This window comes from Salmo salar, chromosome 24 (genome assembly GCF_965601325.2).
Source record: "Salmo salar chromosome 24, fSalSal1, whole genome shotgun sequence".
Taxonomy (NCBI): Eukaryota; Metazoa; Chordata; class Actinopteri; order Salmoniformes; family Salmonidae; genus Salmo; species Salmo salar.
In genome coordinates, this window is record NC_138314.1 from 19164136 (window position 1) to 19186139 (window position 22004).

The window sequence follows — 22004 nt, forward strand, 5'->3', positions numbered from 1 at the left end:
CCCCCATTTATTGTTGTGGATGAGTCTGGCTCAGTTCCATCCCCAATGTGGCCATGGGGCATAGCACCTGTTTACTTTATTATTCTCACTTGTTTACCCACCAATTAGCTACTGTTTAAAGATACAATCTGTCTTTTCAACGGTACAATCTGTCATTTCAACAGTCTGACCCAGTTTTGTTTGGTAAAATGAGTGTAGCCAGTGGCACCTAGCGGCTGCTATGAGATGAGTTTAGCAATTTGCATATATAACTAAAGCGTACTTATTAGGGGGAGTGTTGGTTCCACCCCAGAGGACAGCGAAGGGTGCACATTCCCTGTTCACACCTTTTGACCGTGTTTATGAAAGTTTGTCGAACTTTGGGTAAGCTAACTTTGGTTTCTGGTTCTGTGAATGTTTTACCGCTTGCTAAAGTATATGACAGCCATCATGTAAAACAATGATTTGTGTTTCAGTGACATGATCAACACTGTCTGCAAGATGTGGTATTGCCACCGTTTTGTTGGTTGTGTAGGCTGGGAAAGTATGGCCTACCAGCACTGCTTGTAACATTATAATGTAAATTGAGTCTATTTGATAATGTTGTGTATTTAATAAAGTATAAAAGTTTTGGTATTGCTATTTTGTAAATGAGCTGGGGTATAATTATGTTTGTATTTTTCAGAGCTTCAGAGAAGCCACTGCTGCTCTTACTATCAGGTTTACTTTGTGTCCCTTACATCAGGTAGGCAGGGTTTGGTATTTTGTTTAGTCAGCCCTGGCAAAAGAGCTGGTATCATGGCAAAAGATGTGGGGATGCCTTATCATGTGCACTAGTTTATTTTGATTTGTTATATGTTTGTTTTTATTTTTTGTCTTAATCTGGCACTATTTCCCTTGCGAGCCCTACAGGCTTTTCTTCTGAGAAAGCTATTTGATTGGAGAGCAGAGGCGAGTCCTATCCCAGTGGGCACAGACAATCAATTCAACATCTACTCAACGTTGGTTCAACGTAATTTTGTTAAAATTAAGTGGAAACAATATTGATTCAACCAGTGTGTGCCCAGTGTGATGTATTCAAGTGGGTGCCTGCATGCTAATTACCACAAGTATGTTATCCACAAAAGTATTGCATCAGCATGCTATCATATCAAGAGTGTTTAATCATGAGTGTGTTCATCTTAAAGAGTGTGCATAATGCTTTATTTATCCCACCCTGCTCCCTGCTGCTAATGATTTGTGTGTTCTCCATGTATACAGTACATTTGGAAAGTATTCAGACCCCTTGACTTTTTCCACATTTTGTTATGTTACAGCCTTATTCTAAAATGTATTAAATTGTTTTTTCCCATCATTAATCTAAACACAATACCCCATAATGACAAAGCAAAAACAGGTTTTTATAAATTTTCCTCCAGACGTGACGCTTGGTATTCAGGTCAAAGAGTTCAATATTGGTTTCATCAGACCAGAGAATCTTGTTTCTCATGGTCTGAGAGTCCTTTAGGTCCCTGTTGGCAAACTCCAAGCGGGCTGTCATCTGCTTTTTACTGAGGAGTGGCTTCCGTCTGGCCACTCTACCATAAAGGCCTGATTGGTGGAGCGCCACTGTGTTCTTGGGGACCTTCAATGCTGCAGACATTTTTTGGTACCCTTCCCCAGATCTGTGCCTCGACACAATTCTGTCTTGGAACTCTACGGACCTTTCCTTTGACATCATGTCTTGGTTTTTGCTCTGATATGCACTATCTACTGTGGGACCTTATATAGACAGGTGTTTGCCTTTCCAAATCATGTCCAATCAATGTAATTTACCACAGGTGGCCTCCAATCAAGTTGTAGAAACATTGAGCTCACATCTGAGCTCAATTTTGAGTCTCATATCAAAGGGTCTGAATACTTACATAAATAAGGTATTTCTGTTTATTATTTTAAATAAATGTGCATTATGGGGTATTGTGTGTAGATTGCTGAGGGACATGTTTTTATTTAATACATTTTAGAATAAGGCTGTAACGTAAACAAAATGTGGAGGAAGTCAAGGGGTCTGAATACTTTCCGAATGCACTGTAAGTCTAGCCAGTGAGTGTGTGTGTGTGTGTGACTGTGGGATCTATGACTTGTATTTATTGTTGTGTCTTATTCATAATAAACCTTGGTCCCGTGGACCTCTCCTCTTGAATATAAAGGTGCTGTAGTAAAATGTACATGAGGAATTGAGCAATGGCTATAGGCTACAATCTTTACAGCCTTATTCTAAAATTGATTAAATTGTTGGTTTTTTTACCTCCTCAATCTACACACAATACCCCATAATGACAAAGCAAAAACAGGTTTTTAGAAATGTGTGAAAATGTTTAAAAATGTAAAACTGAAATATCACATTTACATAAGTATTCAGACCCTTTATTCAGTACAGCAGCGATAACAGCCTTGAGTCTTTTTGGGTATGACACTACAAGCTTGGCACACCTGTATTTGGGGAGTTTCCCCCATTCTTCTCTGCAGATCCTCTCAAGCTCTGTCAGGTTGGATGGGGAGCGTCGCTGCACAGCTATTTTCAGGTCTGTCCAGAGATGTTGGATCGGTTTCAAGTCCAGGGTCTGGCTGGGACACTCAAGGACATTGAGAGACTTGTCCCGAAGCCACTCCTGCGTTGTCTTGGCTGTGTGCTTAGGGTCGTTTTCATGTTAGAAGGTGAACCTTTGCCCCAGGTCCTGAGCGCTCTGGAGCAGGTTTTCATCAAGGATCTCTCTGTACTTTGCTCCATTTTTCCCTCGATCCTGACTAGTCTACCAGTCCCTGCCGCTGAAAAACATCCCCACAGCATGATGCTGCCACCACTATGCTACACCGTAAGGATGGTGCCAGGTTTCCTCCAGACGTGACGCTTGGCATTCAGGCCAAAGACTTCAATCTTGGTTTCATCAGACCAGAGAATCTTGTTTCTCATGTTCTGAGAGTCCTTTAGGTGCCTTTTATCAAACTTCAAGCGGGCTGTCATGCGGCTTCTGTCTGGCCACTCTACCACAAAGGCCTAATTGGCGGAGTGCTGCAGAGATGGTTGTCCTTCTGGAAGGTTCTCCCATCTCCACAGAGGAACTCTGGAGCTCTGTCAGAGTGACCATCGGGTTCTTGGTCACCTCCCTGACCAAGGCCCTTCTCCCCAAATTGCTCAGTTTGGCCGGGCGGCCAGCTCCAGGAAGAGTCTTTGTACTTCCAAACTTCTTCCATTTAAGAATGATGGAGACCACTGTGTTCTTGGGGACCTTCAATGCTGCAGACATTTTTTGGTACCCTTCCCCAGATCTGTGCCTCGACACAATCCTGTCTCTGAGCCCTACGACAGATTCCTTCAACCTCGTGGCTTGGTTTTTGCTCTGACATGCACTGTCAACTGTGGGACATTATATAGACAGGTGTATGTCTTTCCCAATTATCTCCAATCGATTGAATTTATCAAGTTGTAGAAACATCTCAAGGATGATCAATGGAAACAGGATTCACCTGAGCTCAATTTCGAGTCTCATAGCAAAGGGTCTGAATACTTATGTAAATAAGGTATTTCTGTTTTTTATTAAAATACATTTGCAAAAATGTCTAAAAACCTGTTTTTGCTTTGTCATGATGGAGTATTGTGTGTAGATTGATGAGGGGAAAAAATTGTTTAATCCTTTTTAGAAAAAGGCTGTAATGTAACAAAATGTGGAAAAAGTCAAGGGGTCTGAATACTTTCCAAATGCACTGTAAATATGCTATGTAGAACAAACATGCCACTCCAACATGTAGAATAAGGAATCACGGCAACTCTATTCATGGTATTTCTATCTGCAACGTTCAAAAACATTTTGCAACTGAATGTGGCCCAGGAATGCTATTGGCGTGCCAAAGGGTCCGGACTAGACAGTAGTTGAACATTACCTTAGAGCAGCACATTTCTTTTTCAAGAGTACCTGTTGCAAGACCAAATGAGCAAGACCGTCTGCTTGGCACGAATCCGAATGAGCAAGACCGGCTGCTCGGCACGAATCCGAATGAGCAAGACCGGCTGCTCGGCACAAATCCGAATGAGCAAGACCGTCTGCTCGGCACTAATCCGAATGAGCAAGACCGGCTGCTCGGCACGAATCCGAATGAGCAAGACCGGCTGCTCGGCACGAATCCGAATGAGCAAGACCGGCTGCTCGGCACGAATCCGAATGAGCAAGACCGGCTGCTCGGCACGAATCCGAATGAGCAAGACCGGCTGCTCGGCACGAATCCGAATGAGCAAGACCGGCTGCTCAGCACGAATCCGAATCAGCAAGACCGTCTGCTCAGCACGAATCTACTTGCCACGCAGGAATCAAAGGAAATTATGTGGTTGTTCATTTTTGCCAACTTACTTCACTGTGTGTCGGTTTATGATGTAGATCTGAAGAAACTGGATGGTCTCGCAGAAGCAAAGCTGGAGGTAGGATATTGTATGCAATTGCGTTCATATATTCTAATCTATTATATGGTTATTGTAAAAAAAAAACAGCCCCAGACCATTATTCCTCCTCCACCAAACTTTACAGTTGGCACTATGCATAGGGGAGGGTAGCATTCTCCTGGCATCCGCCAAACCCAGATTTGTCTGTCCGACTGCCAGATGGTGAAGCGTGATTCATCACTCCAGAGAACACGTTTCCACTGCTCAAGAGTCCAATGGCGACGAGCTTTACACCACTCCAGCCAACATTGTATAGGTTTGTTGATTGATGTATTGCAAGTGCTGAAGGATTTGTAAAATGTATAGCAGTTTGCCCAAAAAAGCAGAGATACACTAATCATACACTCTTCTTCCCTCAGGTCAAAGCCTTTGTGATCCAGGATATTCCTCTTTAGAATCTTTTTCATTTTGGTGCTTGTGATGGCAGACGTGCAGAGATGTGGTAGGTAGGGGCTCTGCCGTGATCTGGAAGCCATGCACTGGATAAGGTCTGGATTAACTTGTTGACCATGTTTATATCTGATTTAGCCACCTTAGAATAAATAATTAACAGCCTTTTCACTGACTTATAAACTACACTACATGACCAAAAGTATGTGGACACCTGTTCGTCGAACATCACGTTCCAAAATCATGGGCATTAATGTGGAGTTGGTCCCTCTTTTGCTGCTATAACAGCTTCCACTCTTCTGGGAAGGCTTTCCACTAGATGTTGTAACATTGCAAGGTGGACGTGCTTCAATTCAGCCACAAGAGTATTAATGAGGTTGGGCACTGATATTGGGGTGATTAGGCCTGGCTCGCAGTCAGCGTTTTAATTCATCCCAAAGGTGTTTGATGGGGTTGAGGTCAGGGCTCTGTGCAGGCCATTAAAGTTCTTCCACACCAATAAACCATTTCTGTATTGACCTCGCTTTGTACACTGGGGCATTGTCATGCTGAAACAGGAAAGGGCCTTCCCCAAACTGTTGCCACAAAGTTGGAAGCACAGAATCGTCTAGCATGTCATTGTTTGCTTTAGCGTTAAGATTTCCCTTCAATGGAACTAAGCGGCCTAGCCCGAACCATGAAAAACAGCCCAACCATTATTCCTCCTCCAACAAACTTTACAGTTGGCACTATGCATTGGGGCAGGTAGCATTCTCCTGGCATACGCCACACCCAGATTTGTCTGTCCGACTGCCAGATGGTGAAGCATGATTCATCACTCCAGAGAACGCATTTTCCACTGCTCCAGAGTGCAATGGCGGCAAGCTTTACACCACTCCAACCAACACTTGTCATTGCGCATGGTGATCTTAGGCTTGTGTGAGGCTGTTCGACCATGGAAACCCATTTCATGAAGCTCCCGAAGAACAGTTCTTGTGCTGACACTTCAGGATCCCTGTCCTGTATGGAGCACAATGTCCAAACCTCACATGAAACAACTTCCTACTACCTGAACAAAAATATAAACACAACATGCAACAATTTCTAAGATTTTACTGAGTTACAGTTCATATAAAAAAATCTGTCAAATAAAATACATTCATTAGGCCCTAATCTATGGATTTCACATGACTGGGAATGCAAAAATGCATCTGTTGGCCACAGATACCTTAAAAAAAGGTAGGAGCGTGGATCTGAAAACCAGTCAGTATCTGGTGTGACCATCATTTGCCTCATGCAGTGTGACACATCTCCTTCGCATAGAGTTGATCAGGCTGTTGATTGTGGCCTGTGGAATGTTGTCTCACTCCTCTTCAATGGCTGTGCGAAGTTGCTGGATATTGGTGGGAACTGCAACATGCTGTCGTACACGTCAATCTAGAGCATCCCAAACATTCCCAATGGGTGACATGTCTGGTGAGTATGCAGGCCATGGAAGAACTGGGACATTTTCAGCTTCCAGGAATTGGGTGCGACATGGGGCCGTGAATTATCATGCTGAAACATGAGGTGATGGCAGCGGATGAATGGCAAGACAATGGGCCTCGGGATCTCATCACGGTATCTCTTTGCATTCAAATTGCCATTGATAAAATGCAATTGTGTTTGTTGTCCGTAGCTTATGACTGCCCATACCATAACCTGTCTGGGCTAGGGGGCAGTATTTTCACGGCCGGATGAAAAACGTACCCAATTTAAACAGGTTACTACTCTGGCCCAGAAACTAGAATATGCATATTATTAGTAGATTTGGATAGAAAACACTCTGAAGTTTCTAAAACTGTTTGAATGGTGTCTGTGAGTATAACAGAACTCATATGGCAGGCAAAAACCTGAGAAACATCCAAGCAGGAAGTGAAAAGTCTGAGAATTGTAGTTCTTCTTTTGATTCTCTATCAAAGCTACAGTGTCTGTGGGGGACGTTGCACTTCCTAAGGCTTCCATTGGCTGTCTAAAGCCTTCAGAAAGTGGTTTGAGCATTTTCCTGTCACTGGGCAGATAATAGGAGCTCAGTTACTGAGTGGTCTGCCTGGCAACAAAGGGATTGGATATGTGCAGTCACGCGAGCACGCCGTTCATTCTTTTTCTTCTTGAATGAATATGCTATTGTCCGGTTGGAATATTATCACAATTTTACGTTAAAAATACCATAAAGATTGATTTCAAACAGCGTTTGACATGCTTCTAAGTACGGTAATGGAACATTTTGACTTTTCGTCTCTTGTTCCGCGCTCGCACGTTATGCCTTTGGATAAGTGATATGTACGCACGAACAAAACGGAGGTATTTGTACATAAATATGGATTATTTCGAACAAAAACAACATTTCTTGTGGAAGTAGCAGTCCTGGGAGTGCATTCTGATGAAGATCAGCAAAGGTAAGAGAATATTTCTAATACTAATTCTGAGTTTAGGTTTGCCCCGAACTTGGCGGGTGTCTGAATAGCTCACCGTGATGGCTGAGCTATGTACTCAGAATATTGAAAAATGTGCTTTCTCCGTAAAGCTATTTTAAAATCTGACACAGCGGTTGCATCCAGGGGTAGTCTATCTATAATTCTTAAAATAATTGTTATATATTTTGTCAATGTTTATGATGAGTATTTTTGTAAATTGATGTGCACATTCCCCGGACGTTTTGGTGGGAATACATTTTCTGAACATCACGCGCCAATGTAAAATGCTGTTTTTGGATATAAATATGAACTTTATCGAACAAAACATACATGTATTGTGTAACATAATGTCCTAGGAGTGTCATCTGATGAAGATCGCCAAAGGTTAGTGCTTCATTTAGCTGTGTTTTGGGTTTTATTGACACAAGTCCTTGCTTGGAAAATGGCTGTGTGATTATTTTTGTCTATGTACTCTCCAAACATAATCTAATGTTTTGCTTTCGCTGTAAAGCCTTTTTGAAATCGGACAATGTGGTTAGATTAACGAGAAGTTTATCTTTAAAATGGTGTAAAATAGTTGTATGTTTGAGAAAGTCGAATTATGGCATTTTGTTGTTTTTGAATTTGCCGCCCTGATATTTCACTGGCTGTCCCGCTAGCGTCCCACCTAGCCCATAGAAGATAACCCCACTGCCACTATGGGCATTCTGTTCACAACGTTGACATCAGCAAACCACTCGCCCACACGATGCCATACACGCTGTCTGCCATCTGCCCTGTACAGTTGGAACCGGGATTCATCCGTGAAAAACACACTTCTCCAGCGTGCCAGTGGCCATCGAAGGGGAGCATTTGCCCACTGAAGTCAGTTACGATACCGAACTGCAGTCAGGTCAAGACACTGATGTGGACGACGAGCACGCAGATGAGCTTCCCTGAGATGGTTTCTGACAGTTAGTGCAGAAATTCTTCGCTTGTGCAAACCCACAGTTTCATCAGCTATCCGGGTGGGTGGCCTCAGATGATCCCGCAGGTGAAGAAGCTGGATGTGGAGTTCTTGGGCTGGCGTGGTTACATGTGGTATGCGGTTGTGAAGCCGGTTGGACGTACTGCCAAATTCTCTATAACGACGTTGGAGGCAGCTTAAGGTAGAGAAATAAACATGAAATTCTCTGGCAGCAGCTCTGGTGGAAATTCCTGCAGTCAGCATTCCAATTGCAAGCTACCTCAAAACTTGAGACATCTGTGGCAACTGCACATTTTAGAGTGGCCTTTTAGTGTCCCTAACACAAGGTGCACCTGTGTAATGAACATGCAGTTTAATCAGCTTCTTGATATGCCACACCTGTCACGTGGATGGAATATCTTGGCAAATGAGAAATGCTCACTAGCATGGAGGTAAACCAATTTGTGCACAACTTTTGAGCGAAATAAGCTTTGTGTGTGCATGGAACATTCTGGGATCTTATATACTATATTCAGCTCATGAAACATGGGACCAACACTTTACATGCTGCGTTAATATTTTTGTTCAGTATAGCTAGTCTGACAAGACAGCAGGCAGGGCACTAGGGCGTGAAGGAAGTTGTCCTGGACTGGGGTGTCAGAAGCCTGTCCACAGTCATTGCATTTCCCTGTTTGCCTTCTTTTTATGTTTGTGACCCCTGACCCATGCCACGCCAGCCATAACCTGGTAATGTAGCACATCCCTGGGGCCGAACCTGAGCTTGTCCTCCTCAACCACTACTACGAAGAGCTTGACGTAAGTGAGCTGCTGAAACACAGTTTTACTGTATCTTTATCACATCTCTGGTGTTAATAATTTTCTATGCTGTTTGTAGGTTCTCACTAGTGAGCTATAATGGTTAATAAAATATTTGTCATAGAGATGCAAGCATGTAAAGGGTGGGCCTAATATTGCACAGAAATTGTATGAAAAACCTATTTATGCAATGATACATCTTGTCAAAGAATAGGGTATAGAGAGTTCTTGTGAGGATATGCGTCTCACCTGTATGACTTCCCTGTTCAGTGCATCGCCCTATCTGACATGGCCTGCTCTGAGAATAGCTGCTGGAGAAGTTGGGCTTCTACAAGAAGGCTCAGCCTGAGGATGAGGTCCCAGTGGTGTTCTGCTTCTCCCCGCCAAGCACAGCCCCTTCAAAAGCACCCCCAAGTCCCCGTCCTCCCCCTCCTCAGCCCCCACAGACAACGCTTCCTCAGAGTCCGACGCAGAGGCCAAACACTCTGACCTATAACCCTCACAGCAGTAAAGAGGAGTGTGTACCTGGACAGACAGGCCTACTCTCCCCCAGGTCTGGTCCAAGACCAGTTTGTTTCTGCATCTCATAACAGAAATGTTTGGGATCAGAATGACAGGCAGGTCCTGGATTAGCACTTGGGGGAGCATCAGCATAGGTTTTGAAGGTCACACTAAAATTGATTTACCACAAAGTGTCAAGTATGGGGTCTCTCTGCTGATCTCGTGTGTAAAATGACTTCCTGTACACTGTGGAACTGAATGACGCCTCGAGCTGTAAAACCTCCTGGTTGGCTTGTGGCTGATGTAACGTGTCCAGGTGTGTGGGGCTTAGGCACAAGGGGATTCAAGTGAAGGGGATGACAAATAGTTGTAAAAGAAAAATGTGTAACACTTTCAATATTTTTGAAAATGTGTATACTATCCATTTGCCATTTCTAGACTATCCATTCTAAAAACAAATTCCCATTGCAAACACATACACACAATTGGTTTTTTTACAGTAACAGACAATTTAAAGACAAACAATCAACAACAAATATTTTGTCTTAAATTGGTTTTAATTGTTAATTTACATTTAATTGTGGAGTACAAATGTATTTATAAAGCCCTTTTTACTTCAGCAGATGTCACAAAGATCTTATACAGAATCCCAGCCTAAAACCCCAAACAGCAAGCAATGCAGATGTAGAAGCACAGTGGCTAGGAAAAACTCCCTTGAAAGGCAGGAACCTCGGAAGAAACCTAGAGAGGAACCAGGCTCTCTACAAAAACAAGGAATTATGACATCGTGTCCAAGCATGTACAGTGCATTCACATGTTGTTACGTTACACCCTTATTCTAAAATGTATGAAATTGTTTTTTTCACTCATCAATCTACACACAATACCCCATAATGACAAAGTAAAAACAGGTTTTTAGAAATGTTTGCAAATTTATTCAGACCCTTTACACAGTACTTTGTTGAAGCACCTTTGGCAGAGATTACAGCCTTGAGTCTTCTTGGGTATGACGCTACAAGCATAGCACACCTGTATTTGGGGAGTTTTTCCCATCCTTCTCTGCAGATCCACTCAAGCTCTGTCAGGTTGGATGGGGAGAATCGCTGCACAGCTATTTTCAGGTCTCTTCAGAGATGTTTGACTGGGTTCAAGTCTGGGCTCTGGCTGGGCCACTCAAGGACATTTAGAGACTTGTCCCGAAGCCACTCCTGCGTTGTCTTGGCTGTGTGCTTAGGGTCGTTGTCCTGTTGGAAGGTGAACCTTCATCCCAGTCTGAGGTCCTGAGCGCTCTGGAGCAGGTTTTCACCAAGGATCTCTTTGTACTTTGCTCTGTTCATCTTTCCTTCGATCCTGACATTTCAAGGATGATCAATGGAAACAGGATGCACCTGAGCTCAATTTCAAGTCTCATAACAAAGGATTGGAATACTTATGCTTCTTATTTTTATACATTTGCAAAAATTTCTACCAAACTGTTTTCACTTTGTCATTATGGGGTATTGTGTGTAGATTGCTGAGGCTTTAAAAAAAAAATCCATTTTAGAATAAGGCTGTAACATAACAAAATGTGGGAAAAGTCAAGGGGTCTGAATACTTTCCGAATGCACTGTATGTACAGTACAGGATTCACTAGTTTGAGAAAGCTCTCTGGTTGCCAAATTGGCAGGAGCGGAATATTGAAAAAGTGTAACTTTCTCAAGTCTCAATTACAGATGTACAGAGAACAAAGCAGTTAATTACATCAAAACCAATTCTAAATCTAACTGAAAAGTATTACAATTCTTGATAAATAAATCATAATATATAATGGAATACATATAATTTTTTTTCTTCACTTAAGTTCAGAAAATATACATTGGAAATAAAGTACATTTAGCCTTAATCAGAAATACTCTCCTGTTCATCGGTCATAGAATCGACTGAGCTGAAAGCCAGCCTTCATTGGGCCAAATGATGTAGAGAAGAGAAGTTGGCCTCGCCAACAAACCTTTCATATTCAATCAAATAATTACATTACCATAAACTTTGTTTTGGCTATAGGTTTGATTCGTAGAAATGAAACACTCATGAAACAAAACTTCAAAGCATATGGTGCTGGCAGTGTGTGAATGTGACACCTTTGTGAAGCTGGCAAAAATAACTAAGCACTTCCAGGTCACGGATTTTGAGTCCTGTCCTGTATACTTTGTATATTAATTACTAGAGCGAACATTATGGAAAATGTGCACAATTATCAATATATGTTATACGTTAAACAAATAATTATTTAAAGTATTTCTATGATATAGGTCTCTTTTTTCAGGCGTAAATGGTCAACAATGTTTTTTGTGTGTGTTCTATCATTTGGACAATACAAAATGTTCTGTACATTGTGTCACAGTGAAAGGTTGTGTCCATTCTACTCAGGAGCACTTCTAGTTTCCAAATCCACAGAGTTTACACCCCAGTCATCGCTGCTAATTTTGTGGCCCTTAAAGCCCCCATGCAGTCTTTTTAATTGTAGTTTTAAATCATCACTCTAAAAAATCACTCTGTGTGTTTATTTCATGAAAATAACTCCAATATATTTTTTATCATTTATTTCCCTGCGCCTCTTTTGGCCATTGGAATGCTCAGTCTGATCGTGTGGGCGTTGGGAAACTATTTTCTATGCTGATTCTTTTGATGCCCCAATGTAACAAACTGAGGCAAGGACAGGGAGAAAAGCTGATATAAAGACATAATAATCTAGAAACAACACCAATGTGTGATTTTACCTGTTTGAGAAGCACTTGGAACCTACTTTTCAACACTGGTTTTTCTCCACTCTGACCAAAATGATGTAAATATGAGTGGTGTAAATACAAAATGAATTATAGTTACACAACTACTTTCATAACATCTCAGTATTAGAAAATGGCTATTACAACCTAGTCATCATCATCATCTGGGTTTGTAGATTCGGTTCTGGTTCTTACTCAGCATAGGGCTGTACAAACAGATCCACCAATGTCATAATGCTAACTACTATATAACACAATGACTGAATAACATCCCTCCATACCAGTGCTTATGAATAAACTTAAATAGTAATAATGATAATTATTAACAACAAAATAGGAATAATAAGGACTATTTAAAACAATTCAAGTAGATGCGTTTTAAAAAGCAAGCAGATTTGTTAACACCTTAAACAGAACCAGAGTGGGGACTGAAGGAATATAAAACAGATGCATATTATTTTTCTTCATCATCGCCAACAGCTTGAGTAACATCCTACAATTGTCACTGAAAACAAATGTAGGCATTAAGGTGAGTGAGTGAGTGAGTACAATAAAATGCATATTTCTCTCATGTTCATTTCATGCAGGGTTTTGTTGGTGCCACAACCCTAGGACTTCCAAAGCATGAATATAATTGCCTACTGATAGACTACAACTACATTTCAGTATAACATATCAATTAAAGCGTAGAAATATTCTCTATAATGAAAACTTTGGAGTTTTCCTTTGGGAAGGTTCGCACAGCCTGAACAAATGTGTGTCCAGAGGAGGGGAATTTCTGTCTGACGTGCCACCACTGTCAACAAAGATAATCATGAGCAATAGACGCTCCTACACAAACACTCTTCCGTCGTTGGCCATCAGAGATTTGCAAATCAGTAACACCCCTCACTCAGAGTCTGGGCTGCTGTCAGCCTGTTGGGTCAGGGGCGGTGTTGAGGGACAGTGCTCAGGAGGACAGGAGGGGTACAGTATAGTGGTGCGATGGGAGAGGACACACTGTGAGCTCAGGGGCAGCTCAGAAGTCGGTGCCCTGGAGTTTGGCAAAGGCCTTGGCGAGATTCATCTCGTGCCTGCGCAGGTGGTTGACCAGTGACTGCACGTAGGTGAACACACACTTGGAGTCAGGCTTCCTCCCCATGATCATCATGTCCTCCACCTCCAACAGGGGCATGCAGTTGGCACATTCCCTAAGGAACGGAGATGGAAAGATGGTGAGATGGAGAAAGGGAGAGGTGGGGAGATGGCGAAAGAGAGAGATGAACAGAGTGATGGTAAAGATAAAATATGACATTCTCTCCACAAACACCGCTCTCACAATAGCTTTTTTTATCCACCCAATCTAACCAGGCAAGAGGGAGACACTACAAAGTATTTGTTCCAAACATATCCTGCCATTTGGTAATCAAAATCATCTATGTGCAATGCATGCATATAACCACATGGAGGCACACTTGACTACTAAACCCTAAAAGTACTGTAGCTGACTGACAACAGTATGGCAGTGTGAGCTGCCCAACCAGGAGCGCAGAGCAGGAGGAGAGGGAGAGCTCTGGGAAACAGCTGCTAGGTGGGAGTCAGAGAGAGCACAGCTACTATACCAGCAGATAGTAACCTAGCCCCTCAAAGACAAACACAAATGTCAACCCTGTAAAACTCTGTATGAAGTTTTTCTTTGTTGTTTTAGATACTAAGGAGATAAGTCTATTTATGTCATTCAGCGATGGATGATATAAACTGACCAGGCTTTATACACTTCAAGTAGAAAAACATCAAGTCATGAAGTCATTAAATGAGGGGAGATGATTCCCATGCTTCACACAGCACAGGTCTGACATTTCTTTTTCCTCTCCACTTTGTTTCCAATCTCTGTTTCCACTCCAGTGTTGTGTTGCCGAAGCTCCTTTTAAAGTGTGGAGCTGCAGATGGGGTGTGCTGATGGCTGGCCCTCTGCCTGGCTGGAGCCTGGAACCTGGCTCTGACTGCAGTCACATACTCACAGTCCATGTTTGGGCCTCTGGACCCCAGCACTGGCTCACAGGGCGGAGAAAACTGAGCTCTGACCTACACTAAGCGTACGCTTCCTACAACTTCATATGACTTCCTGCAGGATAATGATCTTGATTGTATTAATGGAGGGCTCACTCTTCTCCTGTCTGACTTCACCATCATAATATTATGGAACTGGTGGCACTGTTGTTGATCCTGCCCCCCCCCCCCCCCCCCCCCCCCGACAACATGCACTCCTACACCCACAGTCACACACTGGGAGAATCTCAATTGGATTTGCTCAATTCCTCACGTCCTCTTCTCTGTCCTCTCCTCGCCTCCTTTTGAAAAAGGTCAGTGGTAATTGAGGATAGGAGTCATCGAGGACAGGAAACGTGGAAACAAATGCTCATGTATAAAATAAGACTCTCCTTCGCAACTAGCTCGTCATCAGGTAAATGTAATGTGGTAAAAACACATTTAGATAGTTGTGCTAGACATTTTATGGATAAACGTATAAGTAGAGTATTGTTTTTAAATGTGTGCATGTTTTTCTTCTCCGAGTAAACAACAGCTGATTCAACGGTTTGAGGGAAAAACTCTGGTATCCTCTGCTGGACGAGGCAATCTAGGAGATGAGGAAACTCCTCGGTTAAACAACTAATGAATTATCCTACATATGGCGACCACTTATTGGTTTCTGGGTCATGGCGGAGAAGAGGACGGAGGACATGAGTAGAGTATAGACTTTCGCTCAATTGAGAATCTCCCACTCACACCAATCCCACCCCATAAACCCCCAGCACCAGCGTGAGGTTCCTCCGTGGGCCTGTTCCCTCTCTCACCATGAGTGCATTTGGGGTCCTAGGGGTGTGACTCTAGGAGGAGTTTTTGGTTTTAACCAGGCCCTTGGTCACCAGGCCCCTGTAGAACTCCTGCAGGTACGTGTACACACACTTCCAATCTGGCTCACGCATCCGCACCATGTCCTCTACGTCCAACAGCTCGGGACAGTCAGCCAGCTTCCTGCACCCGCACCCCGGAGAGGGAGCAGTGGGAAAGAGGGGGGCGAGGGAGGGGGAGAGAAAGAGAAGAGGGAGGAAAGCCGAAAATAGAGAAAATACAGATATATGAAAAGTGAACAGGTAGAAGTAAAGTGAGGGAGACAGAAGGAAGGAGGATGAGAGAGTGAGCAGTGAGCAGCCAAATGAGAGGAATAGCCAGGGTGTGGAGAGAGGGAGAGAGAAGACACAAAAACACACCATAACATTACATTCCCTGTGTTGACAAACATATCCATGAGTTGACATGCTTCATGAACAACATGACACATATGTGCACACACGCAGACACAACAAAATGGCAAATGAAGCGTCAGGCGACGTCCATTTTGCCTTTTTGTTTGTTTGTTTTGTTGTTTTATTCTGTGCACTGAGACAAAAGACTTGGGCATGGGGTTATAGAGACGTCAACGGTAGAACATTGGCTTTGTTTTGTCCAGTACAAAAACAAGAGACAAGGAAAAAACAAGAAGAATCCTAGACTGACATAAAGACATGGACCACAGGGTGAACCTAGAAGAGAAACACACTGGTGGTGCACAGGGTGGTGTGTTTGTGTTGGAGGGGTGTGAGAGGGGGGGGGGGGTGGTTGGTAAGGGAGTGACAGTGCAGCACAGTGGCAGAGGGGGTTGGGGGTCTAGCTAGGAGGAACACGTGTTTGACAATCCGTTGTTTACGTCATCATGGTCTTTGTCATGAGCAGCATCATCACAGTGGCTCTAAGGACAGGTGAACACAGCAGACACTGGTGGGTGACAGGACAGAGGTCGGCAGTACATGACCTCATCACAAGAGGAGATGACGAAGGTGGAGTGAGGAAGAGGAGGAGGAGAGGGACAGATTAAAGGAGAGAGGGAAGGAGAGGGGTCTGGGAGGAAGTCACTCGAGTGCTCTTCCTGTACTGTAGTAACCTGGTGGTTGTTGTTTGGGGAGGGGTCAGTCTCAGGAGTTTCCTGGTTTAGATCAGGGTTGGTGGATGGAGGGTCACATCACACAGCGGTTACTGAGGAGAACGTCTCTGAGAGGGGAGAGTGGATGGAGAGTGGAGGTTTAAAGGTACAGGAGATGATAGTAGTAGTAGTAGTAGTAGTAGTAGTAGTAGTAGTAGTAGTAGTAGTAGTAGTAGTAGTGGTAGTAGTGGTAGTAGTAACAGATCCAGGAGCTGACTGTACAGACATGAGAGAGAGGAGGGATAAAAAAGCCCACCCCAACCCTCTTACTGTAGGGCCCCTGGAAACAATGAGTTGAGTCCAATAGCTGAATGTGATGAATCCAAAGGCTGCATCCTGTGGATTCACATTCTTTTCCTTCCTCAGGCAGCCATTCTTACTGTACATGAATGGGTAGTTAGGTGGTAGTTAGGTGGTATTAAGGCTAAGAGATGATGGTGAGAACCCAGAGGTCCTGTCCTGCTGAGCCTGAGGAATCCATAGACTGGCAGCTCAGTGTTGATTTTACAGAGGTCAGACAAACATACCCAATAGAGGGATCATATCTGTTCAAAGAGGAGTGTGGGGGTCTGGGGCAGAGAAAGAGGAGTGTGGGGGTCTGGGGAAGAGAAAGAGGAGTGTGGGGGTCTGGGGCAGAGGAAGAGGAGTGTGGGGGTCTGGGGCAGAGAAAGAGGAGTGTGGGGGTCTGGGGCAGAGAAAGAGGAGTGTGGGGGTCTGGGGCAGAGAAAGAGGAGTGTGGGGGTCTGGGGCAGAGAAAGAGGAGTGTGGGGGTCTGGGGCAGAGAAAGAGGAGTGTGGGGGTCTGGGGAAGAGAAAGAGGAGTGTGGGGGTCTGGGGAAGAGAAAGAGGAGTGTGGGGGTCTGGGGCAGAGAAAGAGGAGTGTGGGGGTCTGGGGCAGAGAAAGAGGAGTGTGGGGGTCTGGGGCAGAGAAAGAGGAGTGTGGGGGTCTGGGGCAGAGAAAGAGGAGTGTGGGGGTCTGGGGCAGAGAAAGAGGAGTGTGGGGGTCTGGGGCAGAGAAAGGCGAGGGAAGTTCTGGTTCTCAAGATGTTTGACGGATTCTGAGTTCAATGGGGGGGTTGGCTAGACAGCTACAGTGAATCTAATTTCCCACGAACAGAGCCTTGGGGTAGTCAGACGATTGATGGTCTTTGGGACGGAGGATGGTTCACTCAGATCCTGGTCCATTCTGCTGTAAATGGCCATGGAGCAACTCCAAGAGTGAAGCTTCCATTTAGCCCAGGGCTGAAGTTCTGACTGCATGTCATACTTCAAGACAACACATTCAGTACGTCTATGAGCGCATGCATGATGTACAGTTTTCAAGTGTATGTGTGTACTCACTCTGCAGTGCTGAAGGCCACCTCAAAGTTGTGTCTGCGGTTGGCAGCGGTGAGAGAGGAGTAGTCAAAGGCCTCTGGGAAGAAGTTATGGACCAGGGCACAGAACGCCATGCCATCACTCCAACTGGAAGAGAAGTTCTGGATGTCCACATTCTGCAGGAGGAAAGAAGAGGAGAGGAATACTATATTCAATCACAAAGCATTAACCAATGCTTCCAAATGTCATTAGTCACCTCATAGACTAGACTCAAGAGCATGTGAGAGAACACAGCATTGCTGACAGAGAAGACATGGTGGCAGGTTTTGATTGCAGTAGAGGGGTTATAATAAAGGCCTAAGACTCATAGCAGGATGAGCTAGTGTGAAGTGTGAATGCCTCAGATCTTTAAGGAGACTGGACACTCAGCATAGTGCCATGGTGGGTTGGCTCACCTCGTATGAGCGGGTCTTGGCGCGGCACCAGTCCAGCAGCATCTGTTTGATGGAGTTGGCATTGGGCACCACACAGCTAGCGGAGCGTTGGACCATGTTCACCTTGGCAACCGCTTTATTCCCTGGCCTGAAGAAGGGAGATTGGTTTACGTTAGTATAGACCTGTTTAAACTCTTCTCCTTCTTTGCTATTCTCAGTTCTTTCTATCCTTACCCTCCGCTCTCCTTCTCCAACTTCTCGATCATGGCTTTGCGGGACTGTGCGGCGGACGTTTTGGGCAGACTCTGGGCTCTCATCAGCTCCTTACGCTTCTCTGCCTGCCGGCGCTCCGCAGCACGGGACGCCGAGTCATCCTCACGGTCAAACACACTGATGGAGGAAGATAGAGAAGGGGTAAATTACAGTTCAACACTATTTCCGTTAATCCTATAGAGGTTGCAGAGGAGGAGGGTTTAGGCACAGAATTTAATACAGCACAGTATTATATGGGTTCAGTTCTCACCTGCCCACTTTCCTGGCGGAGCTGGAGCTGGTAGAAGAGTAGCTGTAGGACTTCGACTGGACTGTCCCCACTAGAGAACACAGGGAGGTGGTGGTGGTGAGATCACACAACACCATATATGGAGGAGAACAGATAGCAATCAAATGATGATGATGATGATTTAAATGAGGAGGAAGATGCATTGATGACTCACTGTCTGTTTTCTTCACATAACTGGCCTCCATGATGGTGCTGTGAGCTGTCCTGCTGCCATCCCCTAGACACACAAACACGTACATTAGAACCATTTCAACTGACCTGGGAAGATCATGCAGGAGCTAGTGTACTGCCCAAATGTATCAGCCAAGTTGTCAGCCTAAGACATGGCGTATGATTGGCCTACCAGACTGGGCGAAGTGGTTTGTCTTGGTGACTTGGCTGAGGGTGGAGCCATCAGCTGACTTCTCCACCTTCCTCATCACGACCTCTTCAGCTCCTCCTCCTCCCGTACGACCCTTCTGAGCGCGCTCTTCTCTCTGCTGCCGAAGCTCCACAAGACGAACCTCTCTCTCCTTTTCTCTCTGGTCTGAGATAGAGGAGAGGAGGGATGGCAGGAGGAAAAGGTCAGTGGAAAAAGAGGGAGAAGAGGCACTCAACAAGTTGACAGCATCTCATCTGCTACAAAGCCAATGTAAACATGGGTTGAATGTTTGCGGAGGTACATTTCAAGATTCTTTCCAAAGTACCATCAAATACCTTGGAACACAAACAGCCACCCACAGGTGAAAGACAAACACAACCAACCCCAGGCTGTGCTGTGGTGGGGCATGTGCTGAACAAACATCAAAGAGTGCAAACAGAGACCCTGAACATCATGTCAGACCAGTGAGACACTGGCATAGAAAGGCTACTGAACGCTGTCCAACACTACTGTTACCCGATGCCTGGGAGCTCTAGCAGTCTTACCTGTCCATATACCTTCCTAATCCCCAGAGACACAGTTAAGCGCTCATTATAATGGAACTAAATACCTCTGGTCTCTCACTTACTGTTTCAGCAGATTGGCTAGGGTTAAGGGTAACACAGGGATGAACTGGGTGGCTAGCTACTAAGCCCATGGAAACTTCTCTGATACAGAGTTCCGAGTCCTGTCTGGAGTCTCAACAAACAGTCAGCACTTTGCACCCAGCCATCCATATGTGGAACAACATGAGGTGTGTTTGCCCTGAGACAGTGAGTGAACCATAAAGTCCTGCATCATCCTGATAGATCACATATGGCACTGTGGTGAGTGCTGGGTAGTCACTCCAACATCTACAGAAAACATGAAGACTCATGCGTTCCCTCATCGTCCACCATACAGGTTCCGCATGTTCATGGTTGCTGCTGGTCAGTTCATGATCTATGTGTATCACTGAGAAAACTCAAATGACAAGCTCGAAACAGCACTGGTGGGACAGTATGGTTGACAATGAGGGGATACAGCCAAGTGGGACACTGATAAATGACTAACACGGATGCATATACTGTATTAACATAGTCCACAAACACACAGGACGTTCCTACCTATTTCCTCCTGTGTACATCCCAGTACGGCCTCTGAGAGCAGGATGGGAGAACGTGAAAATAAGATCAGAAAATAAGGATGGAAAATGGCGAGAGATGAGGCAGGTACATAATGCAGACTAGATTTGATGAAGGTCAAACTACCAGCAGAAAGACCCAGCAGTTAACATCATCATTAAAATAAGACAATGATGGAGAAAAGACAACAGTTACAAATATGAAACCAGAGGGGAAAATAACAAAGAGATGGATAAGGAAGAAAAAAAAGGAGGTAAATGAAGAAATTAGGTTGAGGTATAGAGTGACACTGAGAAAGGGAAAGGTGTTAGAGGTTGCAGAGAGGGAAGGGACATGAGGTTGGTTAGTCTGGCTGTGGTCTCTCTCACCTCTCCTCCTCTTACGCAGATCTCTCATGGCTTGTCGGATCATCTTCCTCTCCTCAAAGTCCTTGGACTCATCCAGCTGTCGGAAAGAACAGGACAGACGGAAGGAATGAGAGGGGTCGGTCTTCAGACAAACTCAGTCATATAGCTCCAAACACACACACACACACACACACACACACACACACACACACACACACACACACACACACACACACACACACACACACACACACACACACACACACACACACACACACACTGAAATGTAAAGGTATGACCTTTCCAAATATAAGTTCTCTCAGCAGATCAGATTTAACTCTTCACTAATACAGAAAAACAACAACACCACATTGCAACACATTTAGGTCTGGGGACTAGAGGACCGTAAGCATGTGTGATATGGGGGAAGTACCATTTTATCCAGGAGCTCATCATCGTCGATGGCGGCCAGCTGTTCTGCAGTCAGTTTTCCGGAGCGTTCATCGACTTTGGCCCGAGCTGCAGAAGAGCCGTTGGGTACAGTAGCCGGGGCCTGACAGCATGCCACCTGCACCGAGGGCTCCACTGCAAACACTGGCTCTGAGGCCATCACAGGCTCTGTCTCCATCTACAGAGAGAGAGAGAGAGAGAGAGAGAGAGAGAGAGAGAGAGAGAGAGAGAGAGAGAGAGAGAGAGAGAGAGAGAGAGAGAGAGGGCGAGGGAATGATGGGTTATTTCCAGGTTATACAGCATTTTAAATCAGGATTGGCATCCATTTTAGACTGTGTGAGTGTTAATAATTTTTTATCCTCAGCTGATGGTCAATGTTAGTGGCAGCCCAGACATAAACAGATACAAAAGGTGGTCGATCATACTCAAAGACCATTCTCCAGCTGGTGAGAAACCATGGGACCAGGACACACAAGGCCAGGGGAGGGACAGAAATCGGAGGCTTCTGATCCGTCAACCCCTACAGCTGTGTTTACAGAAAAGACACCGAGGCTTACTGACATTTAGGATGGAATGAGCACTGGAGGATTTCAGGAAAACTTCCAGGAACTTTTGGAGGTGGGAGGGGGAGCATGTACACCAGGGATCAACTAGACTCAGCCGCGGAACGATTTGTTCTTGAGTGGATGATCGGGGGGCCGGAACATAATTATAAATAAGTTGTAGGCTGCAAATTGACCGCAAGAAGGCCAAACAGATAATATTTGACTAAAACATAACCATTTCAAACCTTGTTTACATTTGTATTTGATCACGTGTCTCTATGCGTGGTAATACTTGGGAACAGATTTCCAAAATTAAAATCACTTGAAGCTGATTTCCTGGTGTTTTTATACTTGCAACAATAAAAAAAGAAGGACAGCTGAGGACTTGTGAGGCATCTGTTTCTCAAACTAGACACTCAAATGTACTTGTCCTCTTGCCCAGTTGTGCACTGGGGCCTCCCACTCCTCTTTCTATTCTGGTTAGAGACAGTTTGCGCTGTTCTGTGAAGGGAGTAGTACACAG

General features: G+C 44.5%; 1 protein-coding gene across 5 annotated transcripts in view; it reads right to left on the reverse strand.

Annotated features, from left to right (window-relative positions):
* Positions 1–10079: 10079 nt before the first annotated feature.
* Positions 10080–22004, reverse strand: part of LOC106585267 (smoothelin) — a 93032-nt gene continuing 81107 nt past the window's right edge. For 2 of the 5 annotated variants that reach the window (XM_014171305.3, XM_014171308.3), the window contains 10 exons: positions 20920–21114; positions 20508–20583; positions 20122–20154; positions 18959–19141; positions 18770–18832; positions 18577–18646; positions 18288–18443; positions 18075–18201; positions 17644–17795; positions 10080–13493 (listed from right to left, as the gene is read on the reverse strand). In XM_014171305.3, the coding sequence (XP_014026780.3) occupies positions 13322–13493; positions 17644–17795; positions 18075–18201; positions 18288–18443; positions 18577–18646; positions 18770–18832; positions 18959–19141; positions 20122–20154; positions 20508–20583; positions 20920–21114 (1227 nt within the window). In that variant the 3' untranslated portion in view covers positions 10080–13321. Of the gene's footprint in view, positions 13494–15137; positions 15319–17643; positions 17796–18074; positions 18202–18287; positions 18444–18576; positions 18647–18769; positions 18833–18958; positions 19142–20121; positions 20155–20507; positions 20584–20919; positions 21115–22004 lie in introns of all 5 variants that reach the window. The other 3 variants (XM_045706729.2, XM_045706731.2, XM_045706730.2) reach the window with 3 other exon arrangements.